Source organism: Globicephala melas, chromosome 11 (genome assembly GCF_963455315.2).
Source record: "Globicephala melas chromosome 11, mGloMel1.2, whole genome shotgun sequence".
NCBI classification, from domain to species: Eukaryota; Metazoa; Chordata; class Mammalia; order Artiodactyla; family Delphinidae; genus Globicephala; species Globicephala melas.
In genome coordinates, this window is record NC_083324.2 from 38,822,484 (window position 1) to 38,846,157 (window position 23,674).

A 23,674-nucleotide genomic window follows, 5' to 3' on the forward strand; every position below is an offset into this window, starting at 1 on the left:
GGAACTGGTAGACTCACCTAAGCCAGCTGCCTGGTCTCCTCCTTGCTCTGGGTGTACTTCCCCCTCCAGGAGGAGGGCTGTGTTTTTTGTATGCAAGGTCGAGTGGGAAACATACGGTGTTGAGGACACTATATCTTGCTGTAGCAACAAATCAGCAGCCTGGACATCTAATGTGGAGAATACACCTAGTCCTCTCCTCCCACCCCCGTTGCTATGGCCCCTCTGTGGCTGCCTGCCTCCCTGACAAAGTAAGCAGCTAGCTCAGTGGAGGGCTTGTGGAATTCAGCCTGGGCCAGGTGATTCTGGCGTCCAGACGGACACTATTGCTAATGACTAGGCCACACCATCGAGTCCCGGTCCCAAAGCGCTGGTGCACCTGGCACTCTCCAAAATCTCTGTAGGGTCTCCCGTACAGGGACCTGGAGCCCACGTTTGGGCAGCTAAAGACTTGCCTAAGGTCTCTGCTGAAAGTGGACTGGCTGGAGTGAAAACAAGAAAATCTAGTTCCAGGGCTTCTCGCACCTGGCGCTGCGTTTATTTAAGACCAGGATAACACCGCTGGCCGGAAGGGGGTGCCGGAAGGGTCGTGGGGCCTGCGGTCTGACTCCTTGAGATCACCGGGTTGGACAGGGAAAGGGGTGCCGGACGGCCACCAGGCGGCGAGACCTGCCAGGCGGAGGAAGCGCCGACTTCATCTCCGCACGGCCTCCCTTCCGGCCCCCCTCCCGGCTCCACCGCGCACTGGCGGGAGAGGGGCGGCGCGTCGTGGGTGTTGGAAAGACAGAGGCTGGCAGGCGCAGCGGGCCGCGGCGAAGGGAGGGGCTTGGGCGCGCGCACATACGCGTGTGCGTGCGTGCGTGCGTGCGTGGGCGCGGACCACAGCACGCTGTGCGCGAGGCGGATGTCCGGGCCGGTAGGGCCGGAGACACGGACGAGATGGCGGAAGGCGGGGGCTGTTGTGAGCGACCGGATGCGGAGACCCAGAAATCCGAGCTCGGGGCCTTAATGAGGACCACGCTCCAACGAGGGGCGCAGTGGTGAGCGCTGGGCCCGCCTTTCCGCCCCACAGGGTCAGGGGCCGGCGCTCGGACGCTCAGGTCCGGCCCCTCTTTCCCGGCTTGGGCAGGGGCCAGGCGGGGGCGATGTTAGTGACCCTGAGAGAGTGGCTTGAACCCCGCCCCTCCCTCTAGGGGAGGGAGCCCTAGATTACCTCTGGGAAAGCGTGGGTGGAGCTGAGGGTCGTCCCGGTCCATTCGGAGCCCCACGGGGCGGATCCGGCGGAGGCTAGGGCTACGGGATGGACAGAAGCGGAATGCTCACGGGGATCTTCAGGTTGAGGAGAGGTCTTTACCTTTGAGGACTCGCTTTGTGACTTTGGGCGAAGGCGTCCACACCTCACAGACCCTGATTCCTTACTATTAAAACCAGGGTAGCGATATTTGGCGCCCCTGCCTTCAGTTGGTTGAGGCGTAGATCCGAAGTAGATACTTGTAAACTGCCGAACGGACGTCAAGGTCAGAGGCTGAGCAAATGTCTGAGAGCCGCAGGTTATTTTGGTAGCAGATGTCAAAAATAATTGTGGCGGCAGCATTTCAGAGTGGGAGAGGCAGGTAGCCTAGAGCCTAACTAAAAAGAGGATTAAAAGACCAGGATTTAGAAGAGCAAGTCTGAGTCAGGAAGTTTTTCTTAATAAATTGTCTAGTAGAAGGGACAGGACTTCCACCAGTGAAGAGATTCCTGGGTGGTATTATCGTGTGGGAGCAGAAAACTGGGGCTTGTCTTTGCATTGAATATGATTGATCAACCCTCTTTAGGAAACTATGGTAGTGGTCATAATGCCCCTTATAGTGACAGAGGAATTGAGCAGGAAAGAGAAGCATTGAGATTAGGAAGAATTCAGTCTTTACAGTGTTCTTGAGCTAGCCAGGCTGTGAAAGGCAGGGCAGGCAGAAGTACTTTTAGATGATATCCTGAGTAGTGGTGGCACATGAAAAATACTCAGCAGAAGCAGAGAAGTTTCACGTAGACTAAAATCACACATTAAAAGTGTTTGGAGGGGAAAGAGCATTTTAGAGATTTGGATATACTTATGGATCCTTGTGGCCTTGGGGAAGCTGCCTGATCTCTGAAGTGTGTTGGTTGTAAAATTTGAAGGACTCACCAATATAATTGTTGTGCTTTGTTCCCCTACAGAGGTTTTCCCCATCTTCTGTCTTAATTGTAAAACAGCATGGTGATACTTCTAAAATATAACCAGATCAACTTAATGCTTTTTTGACAAGATAAACACACCAAGACAATATTATATGTATATATGTACGTGTATATATGTGTACATGTATGTGTGTGTGTATATACACACACACACACACACATATATGTACACACGCAAACACATTTTTTGATATCTTGTTTGGTCCTCAGAGGAAAACTGAAGTGTGTGATGTTATTACCTCATTTTTAGAAAGAAAATTGTTTTACTGCTCTTCATATCAAGCAAAGCACTGTATCCAAACTGTCTGCCTGGACAAGGACCTCTACAAAGATCATTATGAAATTAATGACATGGTCATTAGCAAACAAGATTTTCCCCATAGAAAGAATTTCTTTAAACAAGCATTTTGAAGCCAGTCATTTCCTTCCTTTCATTTATGGATTCTTTCAACAATCATTTCACTTAATGGATGCCTGCCTTGGGCCAGGCTCACTGTGCCATGCAGGGCCTGGTCCTGCTCCTGCTCTTCAAAGTGTGTTTTTCAGTGGGGGTTGCTTGCTCCCCAAGTGGAAGGACCATACAAAAATTGAGGGAGCAGCTGCAGGAACCTAAAAGCTCAGCTTGCCTGGTATGGTAAATTTTTGTCTGTCTCTAGGTATCTTATTGACAGCCGGTGGTTCAAGCAGTGGAAGAAGTATGTGGGCTTCGACAGCTGGGATATGTACAGTGTGGGTGAACATAATCTGTTTCCTGGCCCGATAGATAACTCCGGACTCTTTTCAGGTGCAGTATCCTGTTGCTTATCTAACTGAAATGTCCACCTGGGTAGTGGCCTGAGGTCATGTTTATCTGTAACATGGATATCTTGAACCTGACTTTGCTACTGTGAGGGGATAGAAACAAGTGTCCTTGACTTTTGTCTATAGCAGAAGTCTATGCAGACCCTCATGGAGAAGTTAAGCTGCTTTTTTTCCCTAAATTAACTACTCTTGGTAAGAGTGTGCCTCTAGCATTTTAAATTTCTGTCTGCCTGTCTCTTTCTCTTTTTTTTCAAATTAGTTCTGCTAGAGATTTCAGATTTTAGATTAGTGTATTGAATGGAAAGAAATAGGATATCTTTTTTTTTTTTGGCGGTACGCGGGCCTCTCACTGTTACGGCCTCTCCCGTTGCGGAGCACAGGCTCCGGACCCGCAGGCTCAGCGGCCATGGCTCACAGGCCCAGCTGCTCTGCGGCATGTGGGATCTTCCCGGACCGGGGCACGAACCCATGTCCCCTGCATCGGCAGGCGGACTCTCAACCACTGCGCCACCAGGGAAGCCCTAGGATATCATTTTGAAACGGCATCTGGAATCTGAAATTTGGGAACCAGAATTTTCTGTATTACCTTTGCAGTGAAGTAAATTGTAGACCTGTCAACATTCATCAAGCATTCCTGTGATGGCCGTGCTTGTCATAGAAGTAGTATAAGGGGAGGTGGAAGGTTAGTAGAGTTATGATCACAGTCAGCTCCCAATGGAAGAAGTGACTGAAAAAGTGATGTATGACAAACCTGAGCTTGGCTTGCACCTTTAGATGCACAGAAATGGCAATTGGCCTTTCTTAGGCTTTGTTCTGCCTGGCTTTAGACTCCCTTGCAACCACGACAGAGGTGATCTGTTGCCTGGGCCCACAATCAGGGCAGAAGGAAGGCAGACAGTGCATGAGGCTTTTGAGGCTTGATTCAAGTACATAACACTACCTGAGTGTTTTTAAAAATGATCAGTGCTTCAGCATGTACCTTGTTTTAGGGGAGGTCTGAATGACAGTAATGTCATAGGCTTTGTTTATTGATGTAAGTCAGATGGTGGCAGTATACCATGAAGTTACCCCAAAGGATCATTGCATTGTGTTTGCATTTTGTCCTTTTCCCTCTTTTTTTTTGAAAAGGAGAATTCTTAAGGCTTTTAATAGTATTGGTGATGAGAATGCTAGAGCTGGAGGGACCCTCTGAAGTAATTTTGCCTGACCTTCAGCTAAGGACAAGCATTCCTTCTGTGGTCTTCCAATTTGATGTCACCTGGCTTAGGCTCAAAACATTTGTTGTGTGCTTGGGAAGTGAGAAGTACATTCTGTTCAGACCCTGGAACATTGACAGTGTGGGAATGGTCTATCTCTGGCCAGTGAGGGCCACCCTCTTAGTTCTTGGGCTCTCCAGTCACCTGCCAGTCCCAGTCTGGCTGCCTTCCGCCTACGGTCATGGGAATGACCTAGAAGGGGCTCTTGAACTTGTAGGAAGGAGGGGGAAGGGCAACTTGCTAATGTTGTCTGCAGAGCACCCCTCTCTTGTTTCCATTTGTGTCCCTGCTGTATATCTGGAGTCCCAATGCTTAGACCAAACTGTGCTCTCCTTTTTTGCCTTTATTTGCCTCTGTTGGAGAAATTTGCAGAGTCCAAATCCTTTTTGTAAAACTCATGTGTGATTTTTAGCATGCTGCCCTTGGACTGATCCAGTTTTAAGTGAAAATAGTGAACTGCATTGAAAATTCCAGTTAAGTTCCTGTGTTTGCCTATAGTGTCATAAGAATGACATTTTGAGAAAATTGTCACTGAGCCCCAGAGGAGAAAGCCTTGTAAGAATTGATGTACTTGGGGTTGATGATGCTAAAAGCTCTCGGTTCCTTTCCCACATTTAAAGGTTTCTGGCTGCTGCGTGGCCAGATCTGCATAGTGCTTAGTGTTAGAAATGAAGGTGTATGTCTCCAAGTAAGACAAGTGAATAACCTTTATGAGTTTTAATTTGCAAATCAGAGAAAACCTTGGAGTTTAGGTGTCAGTTTTTTTCAGAAGCTCTTGTTTCAAGTAGACTGATAAGTACTATCCCTGTGCCATCCTTCTGTTGCTAAATAGAAAAGGGGTGGTCGGTCAGTATTAATCATGCCAGAGCTGCTGTGGAATGTGGTTGGCTCATCAGTGAGAAGGAGCCACTTTTTTTTTTTCTTTTAAATTATGGTAAAATACACATAAAATTTACCATCTGCATATTTTTAAGTGTTCAATAGTGTAAAGTATGTTCACATTGTTGCACAACCCATCTCCAGAACTTTTTTATCTCACAAAACTGAAACTCCATACTCATTAAATAGTATTTCCAATCTCCTTTCCCCCCAAGCCCCTGGCAACCACCATTCTACTTTCTGTCTCTTGAGTCTGACTATTCTAGGTACCTAATGTAAGTGGAATCATACAGTGTTTGTTTTTCTGTGACTGGCTTATTTCATTTAGCATAAAGTCCACAAGGTTTATCCATGTTAACGGCATGTCAGAATTTCTTTTTTTTAAAGGCTGAATGATATCCCACTGTGTGTATATACCACATTTTGTTTTTCCGTTCATCCTTCTCACCTTGGTATTCCTGTTCTCCAAGCCTGTTTAGTTCCTTTCCTTTTTCCTTGGAAATGAAAAAGGCAGAGATGGATCAGATCTGAAACTCACCCTGAGGAAGGGCAGAAGACCTCATGGGGTAGGGTGTAAACTGGTGGGAGAGGTGATAGGAAGCCCTGGTCACCTTGTGCATGCCATTTTTGGTTTTTTGTTTTGTTTTGTTGTTTTTTTGTTTGTTTTTGTTTTTAACATTGTCTGCCTTGAATTACAGATGAGTTGCACCATTGTGGGTACTTTTTGCTTCCCTGGCTTCATGGCTTCATTTGTCTGGAGAACAGTGGCTTCCACTACTGCGGTAGTGGGTGTAGATGGGCACAGGCTTATTAGCAGGGAGGCTTCCTTGATGGGAGATGATTAGTCTTCCCTTGATCCAGTCCCTTGGTCCTCCATTGAGAGAGTATGTTTCAGACCATGGATGTCTTTTTCTGACTCACAGTCATGTTGCCTCCGTGTGGGGTGTAAGATGGATGCTTAACATGTTAAAGGTGTTCTCCCTCCACATGGCCGATGTCCAGCTGAGTTTTCACTTGGAGTGTTGAAAACTAAGAATGCTAAATGACTCTTGGTAAAATATATTTAACTTCAATGATTTGTTTCTTTGCTTTCTTAGTAAATCTTTCAAAGGAAGATGATATCTGACCTTAATGCAGTTTCACTAAGCAGAATATTACATTAAATATTCATAGTAAACAATTTTAATTGTGGAATCTGGAAGCACTTTGAAAGTGTAAATTGGAGTTTTTCTCTTTTCTCTTTCCTTCTCCCTCCAACTATGGAAGAAATACAAGTTCCTCATAAAATGTTCAGAAAGCATGCCTAAAGACTCCAGGTCTGGGGCTTCCCTGGTGGCGCAGTGGTTGAGAGTCCACCTGCCGATGCAGGGGCCGCGGGTTTGTGCCCTGGTCCGGGAGGATCCCACATGCCGCGGAGCGGCTGGGCCCGTGAGCCACGGGCGCTGAGCCTGCGCGTCCGGAGCCTGTGCTCCGCAATGGGAGAGGCCACAACAGTGAGAGGCCCGCGTACCACCAAAAAAAAAAAAAAAAAAAAAAGACTCCAGGTCTGCTCTATGTTATGGCCAGTGACAGAATTTTGGAATTTTGTACTTCTTCCTATAAATGCTTTTCATGTTTCTGAAAAGTACATAAGAATCATGTAAAACAAACATTTCTGGGGAGAAAAGCAGTGAGCTATGTGCTGTTTTCCTTTTTCAGATCCTGAGAGTCAGACCTTGAAAGAACATTTAATTGATGAATTGGACTATGTATTGGTCCCAGCTGAGGCCTGGAATAAGTTACTAAACTGGTATGGCTGTGTAGAAGGCCAGCAGCCCATTGTCAGAAAAGTGAGTACATGAATTGTTACACCTGCTGGTCAGTGTCTGTGAGTGCTCCCTGACACTGACTAGTGTTGGTTTCCTGGGGTACTGGCCATACGTAAGAAGTTGAATGGAGGCCTCCAGACATCACAGCTGCCCAGTGGCTTGGGATATGTCCAGTGGTGCAGTGAGAGCACATTCTGGAAGGTTCTGTGAGAGAAAGTTCACTTGGGGTCATATGGATATACAGTAATGTACTGCTTCTTGTTTAACTTAACCTTTCTGATATTGCTTTTCCCCCTGTGCTTTTTTGTTTGTTTGGTGTTTTTGTTTATTTTTGGCTGTGTTGGGTCTTCATTGCTGCATGTGGGCTTTTCTCTAGTTGCGGTGAGTGGGGGCTGCTCTTTGTTGAGGTGCGTGGGCTTCTCATTGTAGTGGCTTCTCTGGTTGTGGAACACATGCTCTAGGCGTGTGGGCTTCAGTAGTTGTGGCTCGCGGGCTCAGTAGTTGTGGTGTACAGGCTTAGTTGCTCTGCGGCATGTGGGATCTTCCCGGACCAGGGATCGAACCTGTGTCCCCTGCATTGACAGGCAGATTCTTAACCACTGCCCCACCCACAAAGTCCCTCCCCCTGTGCTTAAGAATCTCTGGTCACACTGTTGAGTACCTCGGAAAACAGGTGTTTTATATCCAAGAGAACAGTCTCTTGGAAGGCAGGCCCTGGGAGAGAAACCCAGATTGTTAGCCTCTCTGGTAGACAGGACTGGTGAGAATACCACCAGCCTGATTCCCACAGTTGTTTGCTTATCCCACTGGAGGGGGACATCACAGGAGTCCATATGACTGCTGATACGTAGGCACTGGGTAAATTTCTTACTCTGCCTGGTGTTTAGTTTCCCTTCTTAGCAGAGTAGGAAAAGGCTGCAGTCCTGAGGCCAAGCTTCTAAGAGTTGCTCTTCAGGGCCAGAACTACCTTCTTTCTCCACCTTGAAACCTGGGACTCCAAGAGGGGTTAGGTATCAAATGGTTAGGGGCATGCCAGCCTCCCACAGATGTCGGCACCTGCCCACAGTCCTGCCATGTGGCGAGCGTGCTGCCAAGGGCTTTAACTGTATTCTCTAGGCCTCTTAATTCCACAGACCCTGCAGGGGAAGCATCATGATACCCACTAAGAGATGAACAATGACTTTCCTGTTGTGCACAGTTGTTGCCAGCTCTGGTTCCATCCAGATGCTCTTGGTTGGTCCTAATGAGTGGAAGTAAGGTTTTTAAACTAGGACAGATGCCAGTGGCTTTAAAAATCTGTACTTCTGATCCCCCTATCACTTAAGGAAACTGATTATCATGTGGATTGTGCCTTTTGCCACTGATGAGACATGTTGCTTCCAAGACTGCCCTGGTGTGGAACCACTGCTCCTCCACCCGTGCCTCTTGTTTACAGGTTGTAGAGCATGGCCTGTTTGTCAAGCACTGCAAGGTGGAGGTGTATTTGCTGGAATTGAAGCTTTGTGAGAACAGTGACCCCACCAATGTGCTGAGTTGCCATTTCAGCAAGTCAGACACCATCGGTGAGTAGCTGGGCTGGAGTTCCAGGTATCCAGTGAGAGTGCAGGGCATTGTGGCTAATGAGAGGGAAGCTGGGGCACCCTCTTCAGACTTGTTACCCAAATAATCTCGGGTTGTGGTTACCAGTCCTGACCTGGGAGCCTGCTCCCCAGGGCATTCTTGTGGACAGCTAAGCCTGGGAATCATATTGTATAAAACACTGGGCATGGTATCTGCCCACTTAACATATGGTAAGAAGGGTGAAGAAATGCAGATTCAGAGAGATTAATGTCACTTATTCAGAAATCTCAGTGAGAAAACGGCAGAGCTAGCATTTGAAACCAAATCTATCTTACCTCCAAAGGTAAGTTTTCTGACTTTTCCATGTTGCTTCTGTGCTAAAAATGGGGACCCACATCATTAAAGAATGGGAAGCATAGGGACAATTTTTGGTTGTATGAGTGTAAGAGGATGCCATGGAAGATGTTTGCCTTAGGAGTCACCAAGGGGCTAAGGTCGGTCAGAAGTTTTGATCCAGAGCATCCAGTGACCATCTGAAAAGGACGGAGGATGAGCATTAGCTTGCCATGGCTGTTGCTGGTCTTGCTTCTGGAGAAAGCCCTGAGTGATGTTTCTGCCTGTCCCCAGCAACCATTGAGAAGGAAATGCGGAAGTTGTTCAACATCCCTGTGGACCGTGAGACACGGCTGTGGAACAAATACATGAGCAACACCTACGAGCAGTTGAGCAAGCTAGACAACACTGTGCAGGATGCTGGGCTGTACCAGGGTCAGGTAGGAGGGCCCAAGCCATGCCCCAGCAGACAGCTCTGCCCAGGGTGTGTGGACAGGTATCTTTTGGTTCTGAGCATGTCAACAGTGAGATGGTTTGCACATTCCTAATATGGTTTCCCCTTTCACTCAGGTGCTAGTAATTGAGCCACAAAACGAAGATGGCACGTGGCCAAGGCAGACCCTGCAGTCAAAGTAAGTGGACTTTTTCTCCCTGCAGCTGGGCACATGGGTGTAAGGGAGACACTATTTCCTAAGGCAGTTACTTGTACTAAGAAAATAAAATTCTAGTCTCTATGATAGAGCCAGCCTGGGAGGCTGCAACGGCAGTGGCGGCTGTGACTGGGCTGGTTTAGATGAAGATGAAGATGCCCATGTCTGGGAGGATAATTGGGATGATGACAATGTAGAGGATGACTTCTCCAATCAGTTACGAGCTGAACTAGAGAAACTTGCTTATAAGATGGAGACACCATAGCATCCAGAAGTGCTGAAGCAACCTAAACTTGAACTGTTTACTAAATTCTAGAGCAGAGAACCCAGGGTGGGACACTTAAAAAATGTTTATTTCATTACCTCCTTGGATTTATTTTTGTTTTTGTAACACAAAAAAGTAAATGTTTTGATCTAAGAAAAAAAGAAAAAATTCTAAATCAGATGAAAACATTTTCAATTATGTATCCAGAGTCTATAATCCTGGCTTTTGGTAAGCAGCATGCTGGGCAGCCATCTCAGGGGAAGCTGTCAGGTGTGTGAACAAGGCAGTGAGCCTCTGCTTGTTGAGAATGAAAGGAGAAGAGAAGAGGCCAGGATCTGGGCCAGGATCTGCTCTGCCAAGAGGTGGCTTTGTCTCTGTCAAGGGCATTTATTTTCTCCACCTATAGTTAGAGGCTTTGATGGAAGAGAAGAGGGCTCAGGCATGGGGTCTTGCATGACTTAAAGGTAATAGTTTGATCCCATCCCACTCCTTACCCAGGGGCCTGTTTCTCATTGTTGTCCTCGTCATTCGCTGCGGGAATTACTCTGCTCCTTAACTGGGGCTCCAGGCACCTCTGTCTCAGGAGATGTTCATGTGTGGTGTGAAGTTAATGCATGTTCTGAGAAGGGGACAGAAGTGTTGAATTTTTCTTATGGTATAAGATGGGGGAATCGTGTCTGTGTTCCAGTAGTTAATGGGGACAGTGTTGGTCTTTGCTTTCTTCCCTCAGTCAGGCCCTGGACCGTGACTGTTTTGTAGTAATGGGCTCTTAGCTCTTTTGAAAATTATGAAAGCTCTGAGCTCTCTCTCAAGAAACATGCAGGAAGACGCAACATTTTGCCAATAATCTCAAGGGTTTTACAGACACCCTGAAACCTAGCCGTGGACTTCAGTTTAAGAAACTCTGGTCACCAGTTCTTGAGAAGATGACAAAATAGCTGTGGTAGGCAGAATAATGATCATGTCCCTCCCCAGAGTCCATGTCCTAATCCCCAGAACCTGTAAATATGTTAGGTTACATGGCAGAAGGGACTTTGCTGATGTGATTAAGGATCTTGAGATGGGGAGATTATCCTAGATTATCTGGGTAGGCCCAGTATAATCATGAGGGTCCTTAAAAATGAAAGAGGGAGACAGGAGAGTCAGATGTGAGGGCAGAAGCAGAGTCAGAGTGGTGAAGTGTGAGAAAGACTCAACTGGCCATGAGCCAGGGAAGGTGGGCAGCCTCTAGAAGTCCCTAGAGCCCCCACCAAGGAACACAGCTCAGCCCACACCTTGATTTAGCTCAGTGAGAAGAATTTTGGACTTTGGACCTCCAAAACCGTAAGATAATAACTTTGTGTTGTTTAAGCCACTAAGTTTGTGGTAATTTGTTACAGTAGCCATAGGAAACAAATGTACTAACCCAGCCTGCTGACTCCCTTCTTGGAATGGAAATGCCACAGAACCAAGAGAAAATAACATAAAAACTGTGACAACCCCCTTGGGAGAAGGTGCTTGGATTCTAGTCTGTGAGGTAGGGTTGACAGCTTGGAGTGGAAGAGCCTGTGTGTACTGGCCAAGGGAGACTGTTTTCAGTTGTGCCTTTTTCTCTTCCTACTGATGCTTTTCCCCATCCCTTCCACACCCTCAGGCCTAAGAGATTCCAGTGAAGGGAAACAGCTTTTGGAAAAGAGGAGTGCCTCATTGAAATGCCCTGAAGGCTTGAGTCTCCTGGTAGAGGGTGTCCAATGGTGAATGAGCTCAGAGCAGAAGTCCTAAGTCACATTCGCCTCCCTACTCCCTCAGTAGTGCCGGACACTCTTCTAGATGCCAAGGATACAGCAATAAACAAAACAAAGTTTCTATCCTCAAGGAGCAGAAAATAGATAAATTAAAAAAATACATGTCTGAAGATTTACAAGTACTGTGGGAAAAAATCAGGGAAGAAAATAAGCAAGTGCTAAGGCTTTGGGCATATTTAAACAGGCCGATGGGGAGACCCCACTGAGGTACCATTTGAACATGGTCATGAAGGACGCGAGGGAATCAGTAGTGAGTGTGGTGTGGAGAACAGCTTTGTGAGGCAGAGGTGACAGCAGATGGAGAAGTCCTGAGGCAGAGCAGGCCTGGTTGAAGGCCAGCAGGAGTTTGTTATGGCTGGTGCTTGGAGGGATGACAGGAGGGCTGAGGGGATAAGGCCCAAGAGATGCTGCGGCGGTTGGCCTGTGATCCTTGTGAGACTCTAGCTTCCATCTTTGCCTTTGTGAGGTGGGGAGCTCATTTGAGGGGTATGGTGAGTGAGGAGCGGGGTGATCTCACCTGGTGAATGGCTCACAGGGAGCCACAACGAGAAGCTGACAAGTATAGTCAGAATTAAAGGAAAGTGACAAATTGACATGTTGTGCTAGTTGGAGCAGAATTCATATTCCCAGCTGCTTAGGAGGACAGAAGAAGCATAATGGAAATCCTAAAGAGAAAGAGCAAATGGGTACATGAAAGAGGAACAAGGAGATACCTACGTGGAAACAGAGAATTCAGGGGCTGGGTTGAGTAGCAGAATGGATGTAGCTCAAGACTTGAGTGTAGAAGTCGGAAGGTCAGGTTGAAGAATTCTAGGGGATAAGGAGGTGGAAGATAATAGAAGAAAAGTGCTGTGGAGGATGGGAGTAGAAATGTCAGTGTCCAGATAATAGGAATCTCAGAAGCAGAGAGGAAATGACGGACAGGGGAAGAAAATGTTAGAAGAAATAATGACCAAGAGTTTCTCAGAAATCATGAAAGAGGGTACATCTTTTTTTTTTTTTTTGCGATATGCGGGCCTCTCACTGTTGTGGCCTCTCCCGTTGTGGAGCACAGGCTCCAGACGCGCAGGCTCAGCGGCCATGGCTCACGGGCCTAGCTGCTCCGCGGCATGTGGGATCTTCCCGGACCGGGGCACGAACCCGTGTCCCCTGCATCGGCAGGCGGACTCTCAACCACTGTGCCACCAGGGAAGCCCGAGGATGCTTCTTAAATGTAAAGAATGCTAAACATGACAGAAAAAACAAAGCCCACACCAAGACACGTTAGATTGAAATTTAACAACAAAGATGTAGGGAAAATGTCAAATCTGTTTGAAAGAGAAAGTCACAGTGAGAAGCAGATTAATATCAAACTTCCCAACAGCCACAATGGACCTAGGAGATACTTTTTCAGTATCAAAGTAAGAAAACTTTAAATATTTATTTAGCCTGTGCCAGGTCTTAGTTGTGACACATGGGATCTTTATTATTTATTTGTTTATTTAAATTTATTTATTTATTTTTGGCTGTGTTGGGTCTTCATTGCTGCATGCTAGTTGCGGCGACTGGAGGCTACTCTTCTTTGCTGTGTGCGGGCTTCTCACTGCAGTGGCCTCTAGTTGCAGAGGACGGGCTCTAGGGTGCGCTGGGTCCAGTAGTTGTGGCGCACGGGCTCAGTTGCTCCGCGGCATGTGGGATCTTCCCGGACCAGGGCTCAAACCCATATCTCCTGCATTGGCAGGTGGATTCTTAACCAGTGTGCCACCAGGGAAGCCCAAACACATAGGATCTTTAGTTGCAGCACGTGGCTCTTAGTTGTGGCACGCCGGCTCTTAGTTGCGGCACGTGTGCGGGATCTAGTTCCCCAGCCAGGGATCAGACCCGGGCCCCCTGCATTGGGAGTGTGGAGTCTTACTCACTGGACCACCAAGGAAGTCCCAAAGGAAGATAACTTTAAAACTAGAATTTTTTTTTTTTTTTTTTTTGCGGTACTCAGGCCTCTCACTGTTGTGGCCTCTCCTGTTGCAGAGCACAGGCTCTGGACGCGCAGGCTCAGCGGCCATGGCTCACGGGCCCAGCCGCTACGTGGCATGTGGGATCTTCCCGGACCGGGGCACGAACCCGTGTCCCCTGCATCGGCAGGTGGACTCTCAACCACTGCGCCACCAGGGAAGCCCAAAAACTAGAATTTTAAAACCTACTAAACTGTTATCTGAATGTAAAGATAATTTTCTCTGGCATAGATGACTTTAGAAAGTTTTCTACACAGAGCTCCTCTTTGAAAACCTCTTGGGGGAAGTAGTGTTAACGTCCAGGAGCAGGCAGTAAAATCCAGAAGGTGCAAAGGGAGAGTATGCAACTAGTGAAGTGTTCTGTTGACCAGAAATGCAAGGACTTTATGACTTTGGAGTAAGCAAAGAATTTTTACACAAGACCCAGCACCACAAACCATAGAGGAGGACATGGATAGAGTGGATAACTTTTTTTTTCTTAAGGTTTTTGTTTGTTTTAAATAAGTTTATTTATTTTTATTTTTGGATGCATTGGGTCTTCGTTGCTGTGTGCGGGCTTCTCTCTAGTGGTGAGCGGGGACTGCTCTTCGTTGTGGTGCGCAGGCTTCTCATTGCAGTGGCTTCTCTTGTTGCGGAGCAAGGGCTCTAGGCGCGAGGGCTATAGTAGTTGTGGCACGTGGGCTCTAGAGCGCAGGCTCAGTAGTTGTGGCTCACGGGCTTAGTTGCTCTGCGGCATGTGGGATCTTCCTGGACCAGGGCTCCGACCTGTGTACCCTGCATAGGCAGGTGGATTCTCAACCACTGCGCCACCAGGGAAGCCTGAGTGGATGACTTTTAAATTCAGGACTGTTCTAAAAGAGTGAAAAGGCAAGCCACAGAGTGAGAAAGCTATTTGCAATACGTATGTCTGACAGATTGTTTATATCCAGAATTTCAAAGAAACCCCTTAATGTCAGTAAGAAAAAGTCAGACACCCCTTCTAGAAAAAAGGGCGAGAAAACCTATAACAGTCACTTTAAGAAAGAGGCTACCGGACTTCCCTGGTGGCACAGTGGTTAAGAATCTGCCAGTCAATGCAGGGGACACGGGTTTGAGCCCTGGTCCGGGAAGATCCCACATGCTGCAGAGCAGCTGAGCCTGTGCGCCACAACTACTGAGCCTGCACTCTAGAGCGGCAAGCCACAACTACTGAGCCCTCATGCCATAACTACTGAAGCCTGTGCACCTAGAGCCCATGTTATGCAAAAATAGAAGCCACCGCAATGAGAAGGCTGCACACTGCAACAAATGGTAGCCCCCACTCTCCGCAACTAGAGAAAGCCCACGTGCAGCAACGAAGACCGAACACAGCCAAAAATAAATAAATTAAAAAAAGAAAAGAGGCTACCTTGTGGCTAGCGACCATATGGAGAGGTGCTCAACCTCAGCAGTCATCCAGAAATGGCAAATTAAAACCATAATGCAGTGCTTCTGCACATCCCCCAGAATGGTTACATGAAAAAGACAGGTAGTGTCAAGTGTTGTAGAGGTGTTGGAACTTGCTGATGGGGCATATAAACTGGTATAGTGACTTTAGAAGGTTTAGCAACAAGTACTAAATGACGAATTGTGTACATATTCTACAACCCAGCAATCCACTCTTAGGCATACAGAAATATATCTCACATTCACTTAAAGATACATTCAGAGATGTTCATGACAGCACAGCTTGTCATAGTCACAAACTGGAGCTAACCTAAATGTCCACCAAAAATAGAATGGATAGATAAATTGTGGTGTATGCATGCAATAGAATTCTCTCCAGCCACAGCAACATTGAGTCTCATAAACCATGTGAATGAGAAGCCAGACACAAAACGTGGCATACTGTTTGAGTCCCTTGATATAAAGCTTAAGAACCCGCAAAACTGATCTATGGGTGTCAAGGTCATGATGGAGGTTAGCTTAGAGAAAAATAATGACTGCAGGGAGCATGAGGAAGACACCTGGGGGGTGGTGCTGTCCTGTTTTTTGGTCTGAGGGTACTGGTTATATAGGGGTATTCGCTTGGTGAGAATGTCTTGATTTTTTTTTTGGCTGTGCCATGCCTCTTTTGGGATTTTAGTTCCCCAGCCAGGGATTGAACCCAGGCCATGGCTATGAAATCTCCAAGTGCTAACCACTGGACCACCAGGGAATTCCCAGGAATGTCTTGATTTTTGTACTTTCATAATGTATATATTTCTCTATGTAATATACTTCAATAAAAAGTTTTAAAAAAGTTTAGTAACAGTAAGAAGAAAGGTTTAAGAAAGCAGCCTTTATCAGTAACAATCCAGAAGTAAATACTGGGTAATCCCAACATGGAAGACAGTTGAGGAGACAGGAAGCAGTAAAGAGAGATGAGAATGTCCTGAACTACTTTTGCAGGGAAATGTAGTTAATAAGTTGAAGTAATTATGATGGGGAAAAATAAAAACAGTTATAGATCCTAGTAAGTTAGTGGAGTAACTACCAGAAATACAAAAGTAGAATTTACATCTTTTATATAATATGTTGTATTGATTAGGAAAGCTCTGGTAGCAATGAAGAAAGACCTGAAAGTTAGCATGTCGAGCAATGTAGATGGTTATATCTTTCCAAAAAGAATTTCTGAGGTGGGCAGTTCAATGCTGCTATTATTAGAAATCCAGCTGTTTTGTCATGTTGCTCTACTGTGCGTGGCTTCAACTTTAAAGGTGGTCAACTCAGGGTCCATGATGACTGCTGGAGATGGACCAATCATATCTGCATTCAAGTAGCTGAGGAAGAATTGGGAAGAAGGACATGCCCCTTCCTTTTTTTTTTTTTTTTTTTTTTTTTGCGGTACATGGGCCTCTCACTGCCGTGGCCTCTCCTGTTGCGGAGCACAGGCTCCGGACGCGCAGGCTCAGCGGCCATGGCTCACAGGCCCAGCCGCTCCGCGGCATGTGGTATCTTCCCAGTCTGGGGCACGAACCCGTGTCCCCTGCATCGGCAGGCGGACTCTCAACCACTGCACCACCAGGGAAGCCTTGCCCCTTCCTTTTAAAGAAATTTCCCAGAAATCACATAGAAGATCTGCCTTTACATCTCTGGCCAATTATATGACCACACCTGGCTTCAAAGGAGGCTGGGAAATGCCTTTTAGCAGTTAGAAGGGCTCTAACTAAAACTTGGGATTTGTAAACTAAAGAAGAACAGAAGAATAGCCATGGGGAGGTGAAAGGGAAAAAAAAACACTTTCCTTTTTTAAAAAAAATTTTTAAATTTAATTTATTTTTTTATGTAGCAGGTTCTTATTAGTTATCTATTTTATACATATTAGTGTACACATGTCAGTCCCAATCTCCCAATTCATCCCACCCCTACCACCACCACCCCCGCCACTTCCCCCCTTGGTGTTCATACGTTCTCTACATCTGTGTGTCTATTTCTGCCCTGCATACCAGTTCATCTATATCATTTTTCTAGTTTCCACATATATGCGTTAATATATGATACTTGTTTTTCTCTTTCTGACTTACTTCACTCTGTATGACAGTCTCTAGATCCATGCATGTCTCTATAAATGACCCAATTTTGTTCTTTTTTATGGCTGAGTAATATTTCATTGCATATATGTACCACATCTTCTTTATCCGTTCGTCTGTCGATGGGCATTTAGGCTGCTTCCATGACCTGGGTATTGTAAATAGTGCTGCAGTGAACATTGGGGTGCATGTGTCTTACTTATTTATTTATTTTTATTTTTATTTTTGGCTGTGTTGGGTGTTTGTTGCTGCACGCAGGCTTTTCTCTAGTTGTGGCGAGCAGGAGCTACTCTTCCTTGCGGTGTGTGGGCTCCTCATTGGGTGGCTTCTCATTGCACAGCACAGGCTCTAGGCGTGCGGGCTTCAGTAGTTGTGGCACTCGGGCTCAGTAGTTGTGGCTTGCGGGCTCTAGAACGCAGGCTTAGTAGCTGTGGCGCATGGGCTTAGTTGCTCCGTGGCATGTGGAATCTTCCCGGACCAGGGCTCGAACCTGTGTCCCTTGCATTGGCAGGTGGATTCTTAACCACTGCGCCACCAGGGAAGCCCATGGGTATGTCTTTTTAAATTGTGGCTTTCTCTGGGTATTTGCCCAGTAGTGGAATTGCTGGGTCATATGGTAATTCTATTTTTAGTTTTTTAAAGAACCTCCATACTGTTCTCCTTAGCGGCTGTATCAATTTACATTCCCACCAACAGAGCAAGAGGGTTCCCTTTTCTCCACACTCTCTCCAGCATTTGTTGTTTGTAGATTTTCTGATGATGCCCATTCTGACTTGTGTGAGGTGATACCTCATTGTGGTTTTGACTTGCATTTCTCTAATAATTAGTGATGTTGAGCAGCTTTTCATGAGCTTCTTGGCCATCTATAAGTCTTCTTTGGAGAAATGTCTATTTAGATCTTCTGCCCATTTTTGTATTGGCTTGTTTGTTTTTTTAATGTTGAGCTGCATGAACTGTTATATATTTTGGAGAGTAATCCTTTGTCGGTTGATTCATTTGCAAATATTTTCTCCCATTCTGAGGGTTGTCTTTTCGTCTTGTTTGTAGTTTCCTTTGCTTTGCAAAAGCTTTTAAGTTTCATTAGGTCCCATTTGTTTATTTTTGTTTTTATTTCCGTTACTCTAGGACATGGATCAAAAAAAGATCTTGCTGTGATTTATGTCAAAGAATGTTCTTCCTATGTTTTCCTCTAAGAGTTTTATAGTGTCCGGTCTTACATCTAGGTCTCTAATCCATTTTGAGTTTATTTTTGTGTATGGTGTTAGGGAGTGTTCAATTTCATTCTTTTACATGTAGCTGTCCAGTTTTCCCAGCACCACTTATTGAAGAGACTGTCTTTTCTCCATTGTATATCCTTGCCTCCTTTGTCATAGATTAGTTGACCATAGGTGCGTGGGTTTATCTCTGGGCTTTCTATCCTGTTCCATTGATCTATATTTCTGTTTTTGTGCCAGTACCATATTGTCTTGATTACTGTAGCTTTGTAGTATCGTCTGAAGTCAGGAAGTCTGATCCTTCAGCTCCATTTTTTTCCCTCAAGACTGCTTTGGCTATTTGGGATCTTTTGTGTCTCCATACAAATTTTAATATTTTTTGTTCTAGTTCTGTAAAAAATGCCACTGGTAATTTGATAGGGATCACATTGAATCTGTAGATTGCTTTGGGTAATATAATCATTTTCACAACATTGATTCTTCCAGTCCAAGAATATGGTATATCTCTCCATCTGTTTGTGTCATCTTTGACTTCTTTCATCAGTGTCTTCTAGTTTTCTGAGTACAGGTCTTTTACCTCCTTAGGTAGGTTTATTTCTAGGTATTTTATTCTTTTTGTTGCAGTGGTGAATGGGATTGTTTCCTTAATTTCTCCTTATGATCTTTCGTTATTAGTGTATAGGAATGCAAGAGATTTCTGTGCATTAATTTTGTATCCTGAAACTTTACCAAATTCATTGATTAGCTCTAGTATTTTTCTGGTGGCATCTTTAGGATTTTCTGTGTATAGTATCATGTCATCTGCAAACAGTGAGAGTTTTACTTCTTCTTTTCCAGTTTGTATTCCTTTTATTTCTTTTTCTTCTCTGATTGCTGTGGCTAGGACTTCCAAAACTATGTTGAATAATACTGGCGAGCGTGGACATCCTTGTCTTGTTCCTGATCTTAGAGGAAATGCTTTCAGTTTTTTCACCATTGAGAATGATGTTTGCTGTGGGTTTGTTGTATATGGCCTTTATGATGTTGAGGTAGGTTCCCTCTGCGCCCACTTTCTGGAGAGTTTTTTATCATAAATTGTTGTTGAATTTTGTCAAAATCTTTTTCTGCATCTGTTGAGATGATTATATGGTTTTTATTCTTCAATTTGTTAATATGGTGTATCACATTGATTGATTTGTGTATACTGAAGAATCCTTGCATCCCTGGGATAAATCCCACTCGATCATGGTGTATGATCCTTTTTTTTTTTGTTTTTTGCGGTACACAGGCCTCTCACTGTTGTGGCCTCTCCCGTTGTGGAGCACAGGCTCCAGACACGCAGGCTCAACGGCCATGGCTTACAGGCCTAGCCGCTCCATGGCATGTGGGATCTTCCCGGACCGGGGCACGAACCCATGTCCCCTGCATTGGCAGGCGGACTCTCAACCACTGTGCCACCAGGGAAGCCCTATGATCCTTTTAATGTGTTGTTGGATTCTGTTTGCTAATGTTTTGTTGAGGATTTTTGCATCTATATTCATCAGTGATACTGGTCTGTAATTTTCCTTTTTTTGTAGTATCTTTGTCTGGTTTTGGTATCAGGGTGATGGTGACCTCATAGAATGGGTTTGAGAGTGTTTCTTCCTCTGCAATTTTTTAGAAGTTTGAAAAGGATGGGTGTTAGCTCTTCTTTAAATGTTTGATAGAATTCACCTGTGAAGCCATCTGGTCCTGGACTTTTGTTTGTTGGAAGATTGTTAATCACAGTTTCAATTTCGTTACTTGTGATTGGTCTGTTCATATTTTCTATTTCTTCCTGGTTCAGTCTTGGAAGGTTATACCTTTCTAAGAATTTGTCCATTTCTTTCAGGTTGTCCATTTTATTGGCATGGAGTAGCTTGTAGTAGTCTCTTAGGATGCTTTGTATTTCTGCGGTGTCTGTTGTAACTTCTCCTTTTTCATTTCTAATTTTATTGATTTGAGTCCTCTCCCTCTTTTTCTTAATGAGTCTGGCTAAAGGTTTATCAGTTTTGTTTATCTTCTCAAAGAACCAGCTTTTAGTTTTATTGATCTTTGCTATTGTTTTCTTTGTTTCTATTTCATTTATTTCTGCTCTGATCTTTATGATTTCTTTCCTTCTACTAACTTTGGGTTTTGTTTATTCTTCTTTCTCTAGTTCCTTTAGGTGTAAGTTTAGATTGTTTATTTTGGGATTTTTCTTGTTTCTTGAGGTAGGCTTGTATTGCTATGAACTTCCCTCTTAGAACTGCTTTTGCTGCATCCCATAGGTTTTGGATCATAGTGTTTTCATTGTCATTTGTCTCTAGGTATTTTTTTATTTCCTTTTTGATTTCTTCAGTGATCTCTTGGTTATTTAGTAATGTATTGTTTAGCCTCCATGTCTTTGTGTTTTTTATGTTTTTATCCCTGTAATTTGTTTCTAAGCTCATAGCGGTGTGGTCAGAAAAGATGCTTGATATGATTTGAGTTTTCTTAAATTTACCAAGGCTTGATTTGTGACCCAGTATATGATTTATCCTGGAGAATGTTCTGTGCGCACTTGAGAAGAAAGTGTAGGACTTCCCTGGTGGCGCAGTGGTTAAGAATCTGCCTGCCAATGCAGAGAACACTGGTTTGAGCTCTGGTCTGGGAAGATCCCACATGCTGCAGAGCAACTAAACCAGTGTACCACAGCTATTGAGCCTGTGCTCTAGAGCTTACGAGCCAGAGCTACTGAGCCCATGTGCCACAACTAATGAACATGCGCACCTGGAGCCCATACTCCACAACAAGAGAAGCCCCCACAATTAGAAGCCGCCGCTCACTGCAACTAGAGAAAGCCCATGCAGAGCAATAAAGAACCCAACACAGCTAAAAATAAATAAATAACTAAATAAATTTATTTATTAAAAAAAAACGAAAGCCCTAAAGAAATTAAAAAAAAAAGTGTAATCTGCTGGTTTTGGATGGAATATCCTATAAATATCAATTAAATGTATCTGGTCTGTTGTGTCATTTAAAGCTTGTGTTTCCTTATTAATTTTATGTGTGGATGATCTGTTCATTGGTGTAAGTGAGGTGTTAAAGTCCCCCACTATTATTGTGTTACTGTTGATTTCATCTTTCATAGCTGTTAGCAGTTGCCTTATGTATTGAAGTGCTCCTATGTTGGGTGCATATATATTTATAATTGTTATATCTTCTTCTTGGATTGATCCCTTGATCATTATGTAGTGTTCTTCCTTGGCTCTTGTAACATTCTTTATTTTAAAGTCTATTTTATCTGATATGAGTATTGCTGCTCCAGCTCTCTTTTGATTTACATTTGCATGGAATATCTTTTTCCATCCCCTCGCTTTCAGTCTTTATGTGTCCCTAGGTCTGAAGTGGGTCTCTTGCAGACAGCATATATATGGGTCTTGTTTTTGTATCCATTCAGCAAGCCTGTGTCTTTTGGTTGTAGCATTTAATCCATTCACATTTAAGGTAATTATTGATATATATGTTCCTATTACCATTTTCTTTCTTTTTTTAAAAAAATGGTATTTTATTTATTTATTTAATTTATTTTTGGCTACTTTGGGTCTTCGCTGCGGCGCACGGGCTTTCTCTAGTTGCGGCAAGCGGGGACTACTCTTCGTTGCAAAGCATGGGCTCTAGGTGTGCGGGCTCAGTAGTTGTGGTTTGTGGGCTCAGTAGTTGTGTTTTGTGGGCTCAGTAGTTGTGGCTCACGGGCTCTGTAGTTGTGGCTCATGGGCTCAGTAGTTGTGGCTTGCGGGTTCTAGAGCACAGGCTCAGTAGTTGTGGCACACGGGCCCAGGTGCTCCACAGCATGTGGGATCTTCCCGGACCAGGGCTCAAACCCGTGTCCCCTGCATTGGCAGGCGGATTCTTAACCACTGTGCCACCAGGGAAGCCCCTTACCATTTTCTTAATTGTTATGGGCTTATTTTTGTAGGTCCTTTTCTTCTCTTATGTTTCCCACTTAGAGAAATTCCTTTAGCATTTGTTGTAGAGCTGGTTTGGTGGTGCTGAATTCTCTTAGCTTTTGCTTGTCTGTAAAGCTTTTGATTTCTCTGTCGAATCTGAATGAGATCCTTGCCGGGTAGAGTAATCGGTTGTAGGTTCTTCCCTTTCATCACTTTAAATATATCATGCCATTCCCTTCTGGCTTGTAGAGTTTCTGCTGAGAAATCAGCTGTTAACCTTATGGGAGTTCCCTTGTATGTTATTTGTCATTTTTCCCTTGTTGCTTTCAGTAATTTTTCTTTAATTTTTGTCAATTTGATTACTATGTGTCTTGGCGTGTTTCTCCTTGGGTTTATCCTGCCTGGGACTCTCTGCGCTTCCTGGACTTGGGTGGCTGTTTCCTTTCCCATGTTAGGGAAGTTTTAGACTATAATCTCTTAAAATATTTTCTCTGGTCCTTTCTCTTTCTCTTCTCCTTCCTGGATCCCTATAATGCGAATGTTGTTGCATTTAATGTTGTCCTAGAGGTCTCTTAGGCTGTCTTCATTTCTTTTCATTCTTTTTTCTTTATTCTGTTCTGTGGCAGTGAATTCCACCATTCTGTCTTCCAGGTCACTTATCCGTTCTTCTGCCTTAGTTATTCTGCTGTTGATTCCTTCTAGTGTATTTTTCATTTCAGTTATTGTAATGTTCATCTCTGTTCGTTTGTTCATTAATCCTTTTAGATCTTTCTTAAACATTTCTTGCATCTTCTCGATCTTTGCCTCCGTTCTTTTTCCAAGGTTCTGGATCATCTTCACTATCATTATTCTGAATTCTTTTTCTGGAAAGTTGCCTAGCTCCACTTCATTTAGTTGTTTTTCTACGGTTTTATCTTGTTCCTTCATCTGGTACAGAGTCCTCTGGCTTTTCATTTTGTCTATCTGTGAATGTGGTTTTCCTTCTGTGCTACAACAAAGACCCAACACAGCCAAAAATAAAAGCAAATAAACCAAAAAATTAAAAATAAAATACATGAATAAAATAAAATAAAAAAGGGAAACTCAGGTGGAAGGCAAGAAGGGAAAAAACAACTGAAAAATGTGGTTATTAGAAAACAAGGGAGATTGAATTAAGTCCAGCTATAACAGTAATTAGAATAACTATAGATGGGTTCAACTCGTTAAAAAGACAAGCTCTCTTGGGCTTCCCTGGTGGCGCAGTGGTTGAGAGTCCGCCTCCTGATGCAGGGGACACGGGTTCGTGCCCCGGTCCAGGAAGATCCCACATGCCGCGGAACGGCTGGGCCCGTGAGCCATGGCCGCTGAGCCTGCACGTCTAGAGCCTGTGCTCCGCAACGGGAGAAGGGAGAGGCCTGTGTACCGCAGAAAAAAAAAAAAAGACAAGCTCTCAAATCAGACTTTTTTTTTTGTAAACCAGACCTGTTCAGTAGTACGTTGTC

General features: G+C 44.6%; 2 protein-coding genes across 8 annotated transcripts in view; both read left to right on the forward strand.

Moving 5' to 3' along the window:
• The first annotated feature begins 876 nt into the window (after nucleotides 1-876).
• The window catches only part of USP4 (ubiquitin specific peptidase 4), a 49,699-nt gene continuing 26,901 nt past the window's right edge, over nucleotides 877-23,674 (forward strand). For 5 of the 7 annotated variants that reach the window (XM_060307375.1, XM_030867087.2, XM_060307376.1 and 2 more), the window contains exons 1-6: nucleotides 877-1,037; nucleotides 2,871-2,998; nucleotides 6,849-6,979; nucleotides 8,394-8,520; nucleotides 9,146-9,291; nucleotides 9,422-9,483. In XM_060307375.1, the coding sequence (XP_060163358.1) occupies nucleotides 937-1,037; nucleotides 2,871-2,998; nucleotides 6,849-6,979; nucleotides 8,394-8,520; nucleotides 9,146-9,291; nucleotides 9,422-9,483 (695 nt within the window). In that variant the 5' untranslated portion in view covers nucleotides 877-936. Of the gene's footprint in view, nucleotides 1,038-2,870; nucleotides 2,999-6,848; nucleotides 6,980-8,393; nucleotides 8,521-9,145; nucleotides 9,336-9,421; nucleotides 9,484-23,674 lie in introns of those variants that run through there. The other 2 variants (XR_009565696.2, XM_060307377.2) reach the window with 2 other exon arrangements.
• On the forward strand, nucleotides 9,517-9,827 carry LOC115858852 (SEM1 26S proteasome subunit). Its single transcript, XM_030867103.2, has 2 exons — nucleotides 9,517-9,520; nucleotides 9,606-9,827. The coding sequence occupies exons 1-2, from the start codon at nucleotides 9,517-9,519 to the stop codon at nucleotides 9,764-9,766; spliced, it is 165 nt and encodes a 54-aa protein (XP_030722963.2). The 3' UTR covers nucleotides 9,767-9,827.